The sequence below is a fragment of the Euphorbia lathyris genome, chromosome 1, assembly GCF_963576675.1.
Source record: "Euphorbia lathyris chromosome 1, ddEupLath1.1, whole genome shotgun sequence".
Lineage (NCBI taxonomy): Eukaryota > Viridiplantae > Streptophyta > Magnoliopsida > Malpighiales > Euphorbiaceae > Euphorbia > Euphorbia lathyris.
This window is the reverse complement of record NC_088910.1, coordinates 114,595,209-114,607,844: the sequence shown is the minus strand read 5'-3', so window position 1 is coordinate 114,607,844 and position 12,636 is coordinate 114,595,209. Positions and strand designations below refer to the sequence as shown.

General features: G+C 29.7%; 1 protein-coding gene across 1 annotated transcript; it reads left to right on the top strand.

Annotated features, from left to right (window-relative positions):
- The first annotated feature begins 4,038 nt into the window (after positions 1-4,038).
- Positions 4,039-8,430, top strand: LOC136210702 (hydroxymethylglutaryl-CoA synthase). Its single transcript, XM_066002077.1, has 12 exons — positions 4,039-4,334; positions 4,600-4,706; positions 4,803-4,935; positions 5,491-5,634; positions 5,859-6,017; positions 6,482-6,555; positions 6,653-6,728; positions 6,848-6,903; positions 7,031-7,118; positions 7,535-7,675; positions 7,771-7,920; positions 8,032-8,430. The coding sequence occupies exons 1-12, from the start codon at positions 4,272-4,274 to the stop codon at positions 8,239-8,241; spliced, it is 1,401 nt and encodes a 466-aa protein (XP_065858149.1). The 5' UTR covers positions 4,039-4,271; the 3' UTR covers positions 8,242-8,430.
- The last annotated feature ends 4,206 nt before the right edge of the window (positions 8,431-12,636 follow it).

The window sequence follows — 12,636 nt, the reverse complement described above, 5'->3', positions numbered from 1 at the left end:
CACAATTAGACAGAGGACCGGAGACCGGCAAACCCTCTCTGATGTCTAAGTTAGTACAAGAATACCAAGCTTGAAGAATAGACAATGAGTTTGAGTGTATAGAATTGAGTATCTTTCTTTTTGAATTAAGCTCCTATTTATAATGATTTGAGCCTAGGCCTAGATACACGTGTCATCATTGTATTGGTCCAGAATCTACATTCCTTCTCCAAATGGCCTTAGCGTGTATTTGAGGTCCAAAGATTTGATCCTTTTCTAAATACCTTTTGGGGACCCTAAATGGACCGGTCCAAAAGTAGGCCATGGGCCTCTGAGATCCAAATGATATTATTTACCATATCAAGAATTAAAGTTGTTTAATATTATATTTATCGTGGAACTACATTTTTTTATTTTTCAAAATCATAATTTTTGAATTTTTCTCTCTCTAAACATTAACTTTCGCTCTCATAAAAAAACACCTTAATGACACCAAATCTAAAAACTTAAAGAATTAAATTTGTTTAAAATATAATTTAATTCTTAAATTTTTTTATTTTGAAATCGTTATCGGTCAAATTTAGCAAAGTCAACAAAAAAAATGAAAATTTTGCAAACTAGAGGGGTAGATTTGTAACAAAAAAAAACCACAAGTACCAATCTGCAAAAACGTAAAACAATATGACATTTATTTGAAATTAACAATTAAAAAACTTCACAAAATGATATTATCTCCACATATAAATTATTTGCAGTACACAAATCATCCTTTTTCTTCATTAAAAATAAATTAGAAGGCAAAATAAAAATAAACAAAAGAAGAATAAAAAACTAAATAAAAAATTGAGCAAAGAAAGAGAAAAAAAAATGCAATAAACTCAAAAGAATATAGATATGTAAAGTTAAAAAAAACAAAGTGTTTAACTAGTAAAAAAACAGTCAAACCAGTGATGCTCTCAATTTGTTCTTCTGCTAGACGAATATTGAATGCTCGGACTGATTATTCGTCATAAATATACAATTTATTTTTCGTTATTTCTTCATATTACTCTTCTTATTGCCAAAGGTTTTCAAGAAAACCACTTCTAAAGTTATTATTTTACCTTTTTGGAAACTCTAAAGTTATTTTTATAGATAAGGTATAAAAATGTTTCAAGTAATTTTATTTTAAGTTAAATCAATTTCTTTTTTTTTGGATAACAAGTTAAATCAATTTCTAACATTATTAATAAATGATTTTTATAATCGTGTTATTTTTTTTAAATAAGTATCTTGTATTTGATATATATTTGACAAAAAAAAATTGAAATATTTTATTGAACTTAAAAATATTTTATAGATTTGAAATTAAAAAAAAAAACACATGATTGATGTAGAACATGAAAATAAAATATTTATATATATTCATGATGTCTAAAATTAATTAAAGCTACAAGTCTTATAAATAAAATTACATCATGTATGATGTTACAAATAAAGCTATTTTGATTAAATGTTATATTTATTTTTATACTTTATTTCTTATGTTGATTTTTACTTTGTGGTTATTAATAATAGTAATATTTAAAAAATAATAATAAGGCACTAACTACTCTAGTGACTCTCTAGTCTCTATCTAGTTTCTCTTCCAAACTTTTCCATTTCTTCAACTCTTCATCACCGTTATTGCCGGTCAATATATCCGTCATTTTTAAAGTTTTTTTTAATCAATTTTTAAAAGTTTTTTTTATGAACAGATGTTTGTAGTTATTAATTATTGAAAAAATTATTTTTATTATTTTGTAATTTATTTGTTGATTAATTTAAAACATGTCTATATTAGACATTTTAAATACTAATAGCAACAGTTCAATATAATTTTACCAAACACTAATAATTAAACAGCAAACAATTTACTATAACCATAAACAACTAAGAACAACTGCAACAGCTATTAGCTACAGTTGAACCAAATATGCTCTTAGTTTATCTACTTTTTCTTGTTAGTTTGAAGTCTATATTCCTTATTGAACTTCTTTTTCCGTCGGATCTACAACTGTTAGCTATATTTCTTTCATTTATTCTTTTTTCGGTCTTAACAAGAACAAAAAAGGTTCATCTTGTCTGTAGATCTATAGATCTGCGTGGTTGCAAAAACAGAAATGACTCAAATCCGAATGTCCGGAAGAGTCTAAATGATGAAGCATGGATTACAGAGGTTTTTTTAACGGTATTCGACGTACGAGAAGATATGACTTCTTTGTTTGTTTTATTTGTATATTTTATGGTTTGTATTGCTTTTTGTAGTCTTATTTTTGCACTTTTTAGTCTATTTTCTTTCCTTTATGGATGTAATCTATATGAGTGGGAGGTTTTATTCCTCTCTATTCTCATATTGTATTTGTATTTTTAAATTAATGAAATGATACGACTTTTTATATATATATATATAAAAGAAATAATAATAAGACTTTATCTGTGAATTTGTTTAAAGTGATTTATTAATCTCCAAAATCCATGCCGGCAGAGTAAGGAAGGATTTTAAAAATGTTCACTTTAAATAAATTTAAAAGAATGATAGGTCATTTTAAAAAAATTTAAAGGATTAATATGTACTTTTTAGATAATTAATAAGTCACTGTAAATATATTTTTTTTTGATAGAAAATAGAACTTTGTTAGATACTTAGAATGTTGATTTTTTTTTTTTTTTAACAAATACAGGAGTTAAAGATACATTAAACCTAATAATAATCATAATAAATTAATCAAATATATTACAATTTCTTTTTGGTTATTTCTTTCTATTACTTTTCTTATTGCCAAAGGTTTTCACAAAACCCACTTTTGAAGTTATATTTGTAGATTGTTTAAAAAAAGTTATATTTATAGATTTATAGATAAAGTATAAAAATATTTTTAATATTGGTAGCGAAGATTAATTTTATTTAATATTTTGAATAAGTTTGAAGGGTATTTGGTTGTTCTTTTTTATGGTCATGTTTGTTTTATTTATTTCAAAATGAAGAGTTTTAGACATTTGATTAGTCACATCTTGTTTGTCTTTTACACTTGAAAATTTATTTTTTATAAATCCAGAGAATTTTTTTTTTTTTTTTTGCAAAAACAGATTTTTCCAACAGCAAACCGTAAACCTTAATAATATACAGTATGTAAAACAAACAGATCCTTATTTTATTAAGGATCTTTTTAGTTACATGTTCTGTGCCATTACTATAAATACTAAATATTAGTTGATTTTTAAGATAAAAAAAATATTAGTTGATTTTTCTATTAAAAGTAGTTATTTTGAATTTTTTTTATCAAACATTGTTTATCTTTTGTTTAATATTAAAAAGGCAAAAGTAAGTTCTGAAAAATGGAAACAAAATGACTCTAAATATTAGATTTATTTTTGTATTTTATTTTTAATGTTTATTTTATCTTTGTGGTTATTAATGAGAGAAAACCGATTAAGGTGGTTTGACCATGTAAGATGAAGAACACTTGATGTGCCGGTTACGAGGACTGAAAAATGGCAAATGGATGTAGTGGTGAGGGGTAGGGGAAGACCTAAGCAAACCTAGTGGAGGGTAATCGAGAGTGTTATGAGTTTATTGGGAATTGAAGAAAATATGGTAGGAGATAAGATAGAGTGGAGGAAGAGAATTTGTGTCGATGACACGACTTGACTTCACGGTTTTATATGATGGTTCATGTTAGTCGATCCCGAATTATTTTAGGACTAAGGCTTTATTGTTGTTGTTGGTTATTAATAATATTTAAGAAATAATAATAATAATAATAATAATAATAATAATAATAATAATAATAATAAAAAAAATCTCATAAACTGTTTAAATTAATCATATAATAAAAAATTAATAAATTGCATGTTGGTCAGTCTAGAACGTTACTTCAGGTTTTGAAGATACCCCAACTCAACCATTTTCATTTAATGTGAGATAATGGCAAAGATGGTAAATAAGTTAAACATAATGACCAAAGCAAGTAATTTCTCACGAATGACAGGCACGACTTATTTAACACAGAGAAATTTTGTTTCTCTATATAAGCTCAACAACCTTCATGTGAGCCCTCATCGTTCCCCTTTCTCTTCGCTGCTTTTCAGGCTTCGCAGTTTCAAGTTTATATCTTTATTTTTCTCCTCCATTTCTCTTTATATACTTTCTTAACTAATCTCTCTCTTCCACGAGGAAGAAGAGAGGTGAAAGGAGGGAGAACTGTGTTTTTTGTGTTCTGTTTGGATATTCTTTTTTCAATTTTGATCGGGATTTTCAGTAGCTAAGAGAAATGGCAAAGAATGTGGGAATTCTCGCTATGGATATCTACTTCCCTCCTACCTGCGTTCAGCAGGTGATTCATCTCTCTCTTAAATTTGTTTTGTTTGTTCAGAAAATTTGAAAGGTGCGAGGTGGAGTTTTGGATTTGCTTTTTCCCGCTTCCGTTTGGTTACGAAATGTGGTGAACTGAGATTCAGTGCTTCCCGATTTAAAAATGGAGTTTCGGTTATAGCTTTTCGCTGTTTCAATTCTCCAACCTTTTGGATTTTCACTTTTTGTTCTTAATTATGGTTTTACGATCCATAGATTTAGTGATTGTATTTGAACATGTGAAACAGGAAGCACTAGAAAATCATGATGGTGCCAGCAAAGGGAAATACACTATTGGACTTGGACAAGATTGCATGGCATTTTGTAGTGAGGTTGAAGATGTCATCTCAATGAGGTTGGTGGTTCTAACTTTTTATGGTTGGTATTAGCTGAGATCACTGCTTAATTTGAATTTTAGCTTTCTTTTCAACTGATCTTGGGATTATTTCAGCTTGACAGTTGTTAGTTCACTTCTCGAGAAGTACAATGTTGACCCGAGACAAATCGGTCGACTGGAAGTTGGGAGTGAAACTGTGATTGACAAGAGCAAATCTATTAAGACATTCTTGATGCAGATTTTTGAGGTATTTTATACTTTCGAGTTCAAATAAGTGATTATTATTTGAAATTGGTGCTTGTTTACGGGCTGTGAAACGTAATAAAGGTTTTGATTATGTACCTTAGTGAATCAAGCATCTCTGTGATTGGATTTGATTTTGTTCAATGAACAATTCAAACACTCATATTAACCTGAAGCATCATACTCGTTTAATTGTCGAAGTCTTTCAGATATCCTTGCTTTTATGTTCAGTCTTTTGTTGTAAGGTTAATAGGAGTTTTATAAGATTCTAAGTCTTGGAGGTTTTTAATTGTGTGTTTGTAACTAGCCAAGTTCTTATAGCCAACTTTAATTTATTTATTTTTTTATATTTGGGTTTTGAGTTCTGTTTCTATATGCCTCTGCTATGTCCTTCATATTATTCAATTCAATATATAGAACTCTGAGTTTCCTTATGGATGCATTTGTAATTGTCTTGTGTATTTTTTCTCTAATTAAAGATTTAGTGGTGCATTTGTTAATGGTGCAAATGTTCTTTGACCCTGCATTTACACACTTCCTTTTCTGGTAAAACCAACAGAAACATGGGAACACTGACATTGAAGGTGTTGACTCAAGTAATGCTTGTTATGGGGGAACTGCAGCTTTATTCAACTGCGTCAATTGGGTTGAGGGTTGTTCTTGGGATGGACGCTATGGACTTGTAGTGTGCACTGACAGTGCGGTATGTTCATATCATTTGACTACTCTAAAATTGATTTTCTTCTTTACCTAATTATTTGATTGGAAACGAACTATCCAAATTTGTGGGAGGTATTCATATTAATCATTTAACTGGGTTAAGCATAATCCTATAAACCAGGAGATTATAAGTGTATGTATCAGATGCCAAATTACCTGGTATCTAGTTGCAATGCTCATTTCACAATGGAAATCTTTGTTTATCAGGTGTATGCTGAAGGTCCGGCCCGACCTACTGGAGGAGCTGCAGCCATTGCTATGCTAATAGGTCCAGATGCTCCTATTGCTTTTGAAAGCAAACTCAGGGGCAGTCATATGGCTCATGCATATGATTTTTATAAGCCCAACCTTGCCAGTGAATACCCGGTATTGCTTATATCTTTCTGTTCTTCCCTGTTTTCTAGATATTATCTTCCTTAAGACATGTTGTCTCTTGCCAAAATTAATTGTATTAATTAGCCTATGAGTTAATTGCAACTGTATTGCAGCATAAAAAAAGTCTATCTTTAGGTGCATTAATATATTTATTAGGTTATTTGTAATTGTTTTTCATTTTAATCATGTTGTATGCAACAACAGTAAATACTAAAAGTGGCAAGAAGGTCAATGATAACCAAAATATACTTTCAAAATATTTTATTAATCAACCTTCTAGGCTGGCTGAATTCCACTAATTGAAGTTTATCTGGTATTGTATAGTTTGTGTGAATTGAAAAAAAAGAAAAGAAAATCCATTTTGACTGTCAACCAGTATATTACAATCTTTGGAGGTTGTTTATTATTCATTGTCTCCATTGTCTTTTTCAATATGTTTCCAATTGCCATTGTAGGTTGTGGATGGGAAACTTTCTCAAACATGCTATCTCATGGCTCTTGATTCTTGCTATAAATATTTCTGTGCCAAGTAAGGCTATCTTAAGTAATCGAGTTTTCCTGGATTGATTAATACTTTTTATGATTGGAAACAACACTTAGCTAATGCCTTATCTCACTCTTTGTAGATATGAGAAATTTGAGGGCAAACAATTCTCTATTTCTGATGCTGACTACGTTGTATTTCATTCTCCTTATAACAAGGTAAATTATATTTCTGATCTTTGAAATGCTATACTTTTTTTACTTTATTTGTTGAATTTGAGGAATATTTGAAGAAACTGTCTGTGTCCATTTTTAACTCCATTTTCTTACTTGTGCAGCTTGTACAGAAAAGTTTTGCTCGTTTGGTGTTCAATGACTTTGTGAGGAATGCCAGGTTCAGGCCTTTCCTTCATCCCTAAAAGAATTAGTTTTTTCTGTTGAGTTTTGAGATTTTACTGGTAGATGAATAGTATTTGTTTTTGTTTTTATCAGGGTTTAATCATATAAAATCTTATATGCAGGTCTATAGATGAGGCAGCTAAAGAGAAGTTGGCTCCATTCTCGGCTTTATCTGGTGATGAAAGCTACCAAAGCAGGGATCTTGAAAAGGTTTCTTTCAAACATTAGTTATTTTATTAATTTGATATCAGAAAATGAAACTTGTACCCTTTCCTCACATTTATCAGCATTTGCATCTCTACGAGTGAGAAATTTTTGTGTAGGCAGATAATTCAATTGATATTAGGTTCGGAACTAACGTATTTGATAATGATTCAAAAGTAACCTAACAAGTAAAAATGAAGTGTAGTTTCAAGTATACTTCCTAACATTGGACCAAGGAATATGCATACTTTGTTTATTTTAATGGTTTAAATCTTCATCTTTACAATTTGAACTACAAACTAAAACACAAGTCGTAAATTTCTGAAGTCCTATGTAGTTAAACCCGGTTTAGTCCTGGAATCATTTGGATGCCGAGACTGGAGCAACTAGCTGACTGATCACTTCTTGTCTTGCATCCGCAGGTATCCCAACAAGTCGCCAAGCCCCTTTATGATTCGAAGGTGCAACCGACAACATTGGTACCAAAGCAAGTCGGAAACATGTATACTGCATCTATATATGCAGCATTCATATCCCTTCTTCACAACAAAAACACTGAACTGGTGAGTATTATGTTTTCAGAGTGTTACGATAAGTTGCTTAACCATTATTTCCTCATGTTTCACACACTTACTGAAGTTGTTTTGATTACTTGCAGGCAGGGAAGCGTGTGCTGATGTTCTCGTACGGAAGTGGTTTGACAGCCACAATGTTCTCGTTGCGGCTACATGAAGGCCAAGATTCTTTTAGCTTGTCAAATATTGCATCTGTGATGAATGTTGGTGGAAAGTTGAAGGCAAGGCATGAGGTAATTAGTAAAAATCAATTTTCAGGATGTCTAAGTTGAGGATATTCTTTTAGTTTGACATACACTTGCTTGCTTTAACATGACTGAACATTTTATTGATTTCTCTTGCAGGTCTCCCCGGAGAAGTTCATAGAAACGCTGAAGCTAATGGAGCATCGATACGGAGCTAAAGACTTTGTGACAAACAAAGATTGCAGCCTGTTGGAACCAGGAACATACTATCTTACAGAAGTTGACAGCATGTATCGGAGATTCTACGACATTAAATCTGTCGACAAGACTGGTGAGAATGGTTACATTGCCAACGGTACTACTCACTGAATGCAGATGGAATAGGTATGTAATATGCCAGCAATTTAGCGGTCTCCTATGGTTTTTAAGTGTTGTTGAATCCTTGTGTTCCCGTGAAGTGTGTATTTTTACAGCAGATAGTTTGTTAATTAGCAAGATTTGTCCTTGTAATTTTTTTTATGTTTCTCTTAATAAAATTCCTTTTAAATTTACCTTTTACTTTGATACACTCCTCTTTGTTTTTCTCTTGAAACCAGTGATTTCAGTATTTTTACATTGTCTTATAAACGTTTCAAATAAAACGAGGTAAGAGTATTACTCTGGGAGTACCCTAAAGTTTCAGTAAGAGTATATAACTTTATGAACCCGTATCTTTTCTTCCTCCTAAATAAGGTTGAAACCATTCAAATTCTTTCCAAACCCTCCATTCAATCAAATCTTTGGTTGATGTTAACAACAGTCATTACCCTTCAATTTCATGATCCAAGTTTCCATTTAATGTAAGGCTGATTCTGGTCTTGAATGAGACTTTTACTTGTTGATGTTGATGGATGTAAAGGCCCATAATAGATGTTTCAAGTGAATGTGGCCCATTTCATTCACTTTACAATTATTTCAAGAAATTAATAAATAACTACACTAAACAGACAGCTTTAATAAAAATAAATGAAGTTGTTGAGGGATGTAAAGCGCCGTACACGTTAAATAATTTTTAAATAAAAATCAATAAATTACACAATATATGAAATTATTATTACAAGATTCTAAAAGTAAAATAACTTTATTATTGGCCCATAAATTTTTTTATCACTATGTATAATTATATTTGAAAGTTAAATACTGTAATGGGTTCTTTAAAAAAAAAAAAACTACAATGGGTTAAATATGCTATATTGACATAATTTACTGCTAATAGTTATATAGGTACTAAGTCAACTTGGATATCACCCATTTATTTCGTGGGGCCTACCAAATTTTTCAATCTAAAATATTTCGAGTTGGCGGAGCCAGAAATTTAAACTTAAGGGTTAATTTTAACCATATGATTGAGGTTAAATTTTTAAAGTTCAGTTCATTAGGGTTGGGCAAAAAAAATTATGCGTTAAAACACCATAGTATTGATAAAATTGTTACCGGCTATACGCTAAAGTGGAAAGTCACCTATAAAGTCGTACATATTAGTGAGACAAATTGAAAGTTGTAATTTACCCGACTTTCTCTTGCTAATCGACTCATTCGATCTTAGCCTATGTAGTTTAATCTAGCATGTCATAAATTAACATCTTTATCATTCATAATAGAAGAACAAGAAGAAGAACTATTATGGCTTATGGTAATATAATCAAAATCAAAATATTCATCATCCAAAAACAACTTTAAACTGTTATTTTAGAAAAGAAAGCTGAATGCTAAGTTCAATAAAAATGTTACAGAAAACATAGGAGCATAGAAGACATCTTGAAGAATTATGGTTCGACCACCACGCAGATTCAATCTACATAATCTGATCCATTAGACTTCAACTCTTGAATTGTCCCTTGCATATATCCACTTTGTTCAGGTTGGCACTTGACAGAACTCAACAAATGTATCTTTATCCTTGGTTACACGGTCTGTTGCACCTGAATCAACAATCCACACAAATTCAGTTAGAAGAAATACTTGATACATGTATTTGACTTACACTTTAGTTAAAAGAATGTATCTTAGGGGCAGTGCATTCTTTTACAAAATGCCCATGCATCTGATAGTTAAACATTTCACATGTGAGATATTTTCCTTTTTCCTGTTCTTAGGTCTTCTATTCCTTTTCTACTGCAGCTGCTCTGACTCCTTAGCCTGCTCTTTGCTTTGCCATTGAAACACTTGCGTTTCTTTCCTTGATTGTTGGAATTTCTTTCAAATGAGTGTGGACCGACATAGTTAGCCTCGACATTAATCTTAATCAATGCCAGACGGTCCTCCTCAAGTTCAGGACGACGAAGAACAACTTCGAAAGTTGAGACACATTCGGTGTCGGGTGCATCTTTATATGCTCTCAACTATTTTGGTCTCCCAACATTTTTTTTAGTTTTCAAAAACATCACGATGATACTCAAATGTTTCAATTCCTCGAATGGTTATTTAAGACATCCTCTATTAAGCTTCTCCATTAATATTTGTTGTAAATTTGTTAAATGTGCTGCACATCTTTTAACTAGGATGAGTCTTTTAACTAGGATGAGATCTTTAATATCTTTACAAAAGTTTAAAACATCAAGAGCTCTTACTTGACTCATAATTTAAGGGTGTTTTCTATGAATATTAATTTTTACCATTAGATTAATTTTACACCCATTATTAAATAGTGAAAAGACAAAAATAATAGTTATCTTATAAAAAAAAAAAAAAAACTATAGTCTTTACCTATACCATAGTACAAGTGTTGAATTCAATTTGTGACATATGAGATTAGGGACATCCTTGTAGTGCTGCAGTTTATAATATAGTATCTGTTCAATTGCTAATATAAAAGCTTTTGAAATTTATGAATGGGTTAAGGTGCAAAAATACCCCTAACATTTTGAGTCAGGAGCAATTTTACCCCTAACATTTATAATGGTGCAATTTTACCCCTAATGTTGGAAGTCAAGAGCAATTTTACCCCTAACGTTGATAAATTGGGTCAATTTGAGAAATAATTCATCAAACTATCTTCTCGGTCATAAATCTTGTCATCTACACTTCATACGTGTGTCATTTTATCAGTAACAAATCACAAACATTCGTTGGGATGTGAAAAAAAATATTGTCTTTTTGTACGAATTAGACAAAAAAAATTCAAAAAATTCACCGAATTTATAAATATTAATCTCAAATTCTATTATTAAATTATAAAAAAACATTAAATCCTTTTTTTAGAATGAATTGTTATGCAATTGGTGCAGAATAATGAACAAAAATATCTGTGTTTTATATTAGTGTCTGAAATTGATCCAATTTATCAACGTTAGGGGTAAAATTGCTCTTGGCTTCAAACGTTAGGGGTAAAATCGCACCATTTTAGACGTTAGGGGTAAAATTGCTTCTGGCCCAAAATGTTAGGGGTATTTTTACATCTTAACCCTTTATGAATTATAGCATTAATAATAATTTATCATGACTCTTAAATTTTATTTGGAACACAAAATTAATTATACTAATATTAAAATTTAAATTAAAGAAAAATTGTTAAAAAAATTAACGAAATACGTAAACATGAAATAAGTATTTTGACCATAATTTTGGATTGAAAAAAAGAGTATATGACATAATCAAACTTGTTGTGGATTTTATTAATTTGAACTTAAATAAAAAAAAATTCTATAAATATGATTCAATAATACATAGATGTACTTTTGGGTCAAATATATGAATATCATAGTACAAAATTACAACTAAATCATATCATCAAACTTAATTCTTAATATGTCATTATTTTTCATATATTATGATTTTACATTATAATTTAAAAAATCTAGACTCCAATTCATAAATCATAAACCCTAGAAAATATATTTTAGACTTCTAATATATAAATTCCAATCCTTAAAATAAATTAAAAGTATTGATTTTACTAGTTTGACCTAATCCAAAATTATATCTTGACATAGTTGTAAATAGTTCTTAAAATATGAATTTCTGTGTAATTTTCCCATGTACTTTCTAGACCTGTCAATGGGCTTAGATACTCGTTCAGCCCATCCTATGTGGGCTGGAGTTAGGTCTAGATATTTTAAAGAGAAAATTACATTAAAAAAAACTTTGAATTCTATTTTGTTTTAACTAACTATTATAATTGTAATATTATAATAATGACATTTTGAATTCTATTTTACATTTAATTAACTATTATATATATTTTATCATTCCATATTTTTTTTCTTTAAAATATATTAAACTTTCATACTTTTATTTTAGTTTTATCAAATTCAATATCTGATTTTTTTTCTTTAAATTACTAAATTCTGACAATTTTAAATTAATAACATAATAAGAATATTTTTTTTTTAGTATTAAACACTTAATAAATATTTAATCTAATAATTACTATTGTGTAACGAACCCATTCAAAAATAACTCAGCCCAAAGACATATGAGCTGGATTTAAGAATAGATTTCAAGCTCAATCTCTATCCGCCCCAAAAAAATTCGCACATACATAATTTATTATACATATAATTCTATAGATAATATATAATATTATAGTGTAGTGTATATACATATAAAATATATTTTAAACAATGGGTTAGGCTATGCTTACTTTGTATTTTACAAAGTAAGTATTACTTTGTTTTTTCCACCATTGGATGGTGATGAAATTTAACAAAGTAAGCTCATCCAATTGAAAGAATGGGCCTGCACTTCTGTAGATATCATTATGTAAATAATGTTTCAATTATCACA

Bases quoted from the DNA above. Each gene is read 5' to 3' on its own strand.
- LOC136210702 (XM_066002077.1), top strand. From the start codon at position 4,272: ATGGCAAAGAATGTGGGAATTCTCGCTATGGATATCTACTTCCCTCCT. The intron at 4,335-4,599 runs GTGATTCATCTC...CATGTGAAACAG, and splicing joins CTCCTACCTGCGTTCAGCAG to GAAGCACTAGAAAATCATGA. The intron at 6,904-7,030 runs GTTCAGGCCTTT...TCTTATATGCAG, and splicing joins GACTTTGTGAGGAATGCCAG to GTCTATAGATGAGGCAGCTA.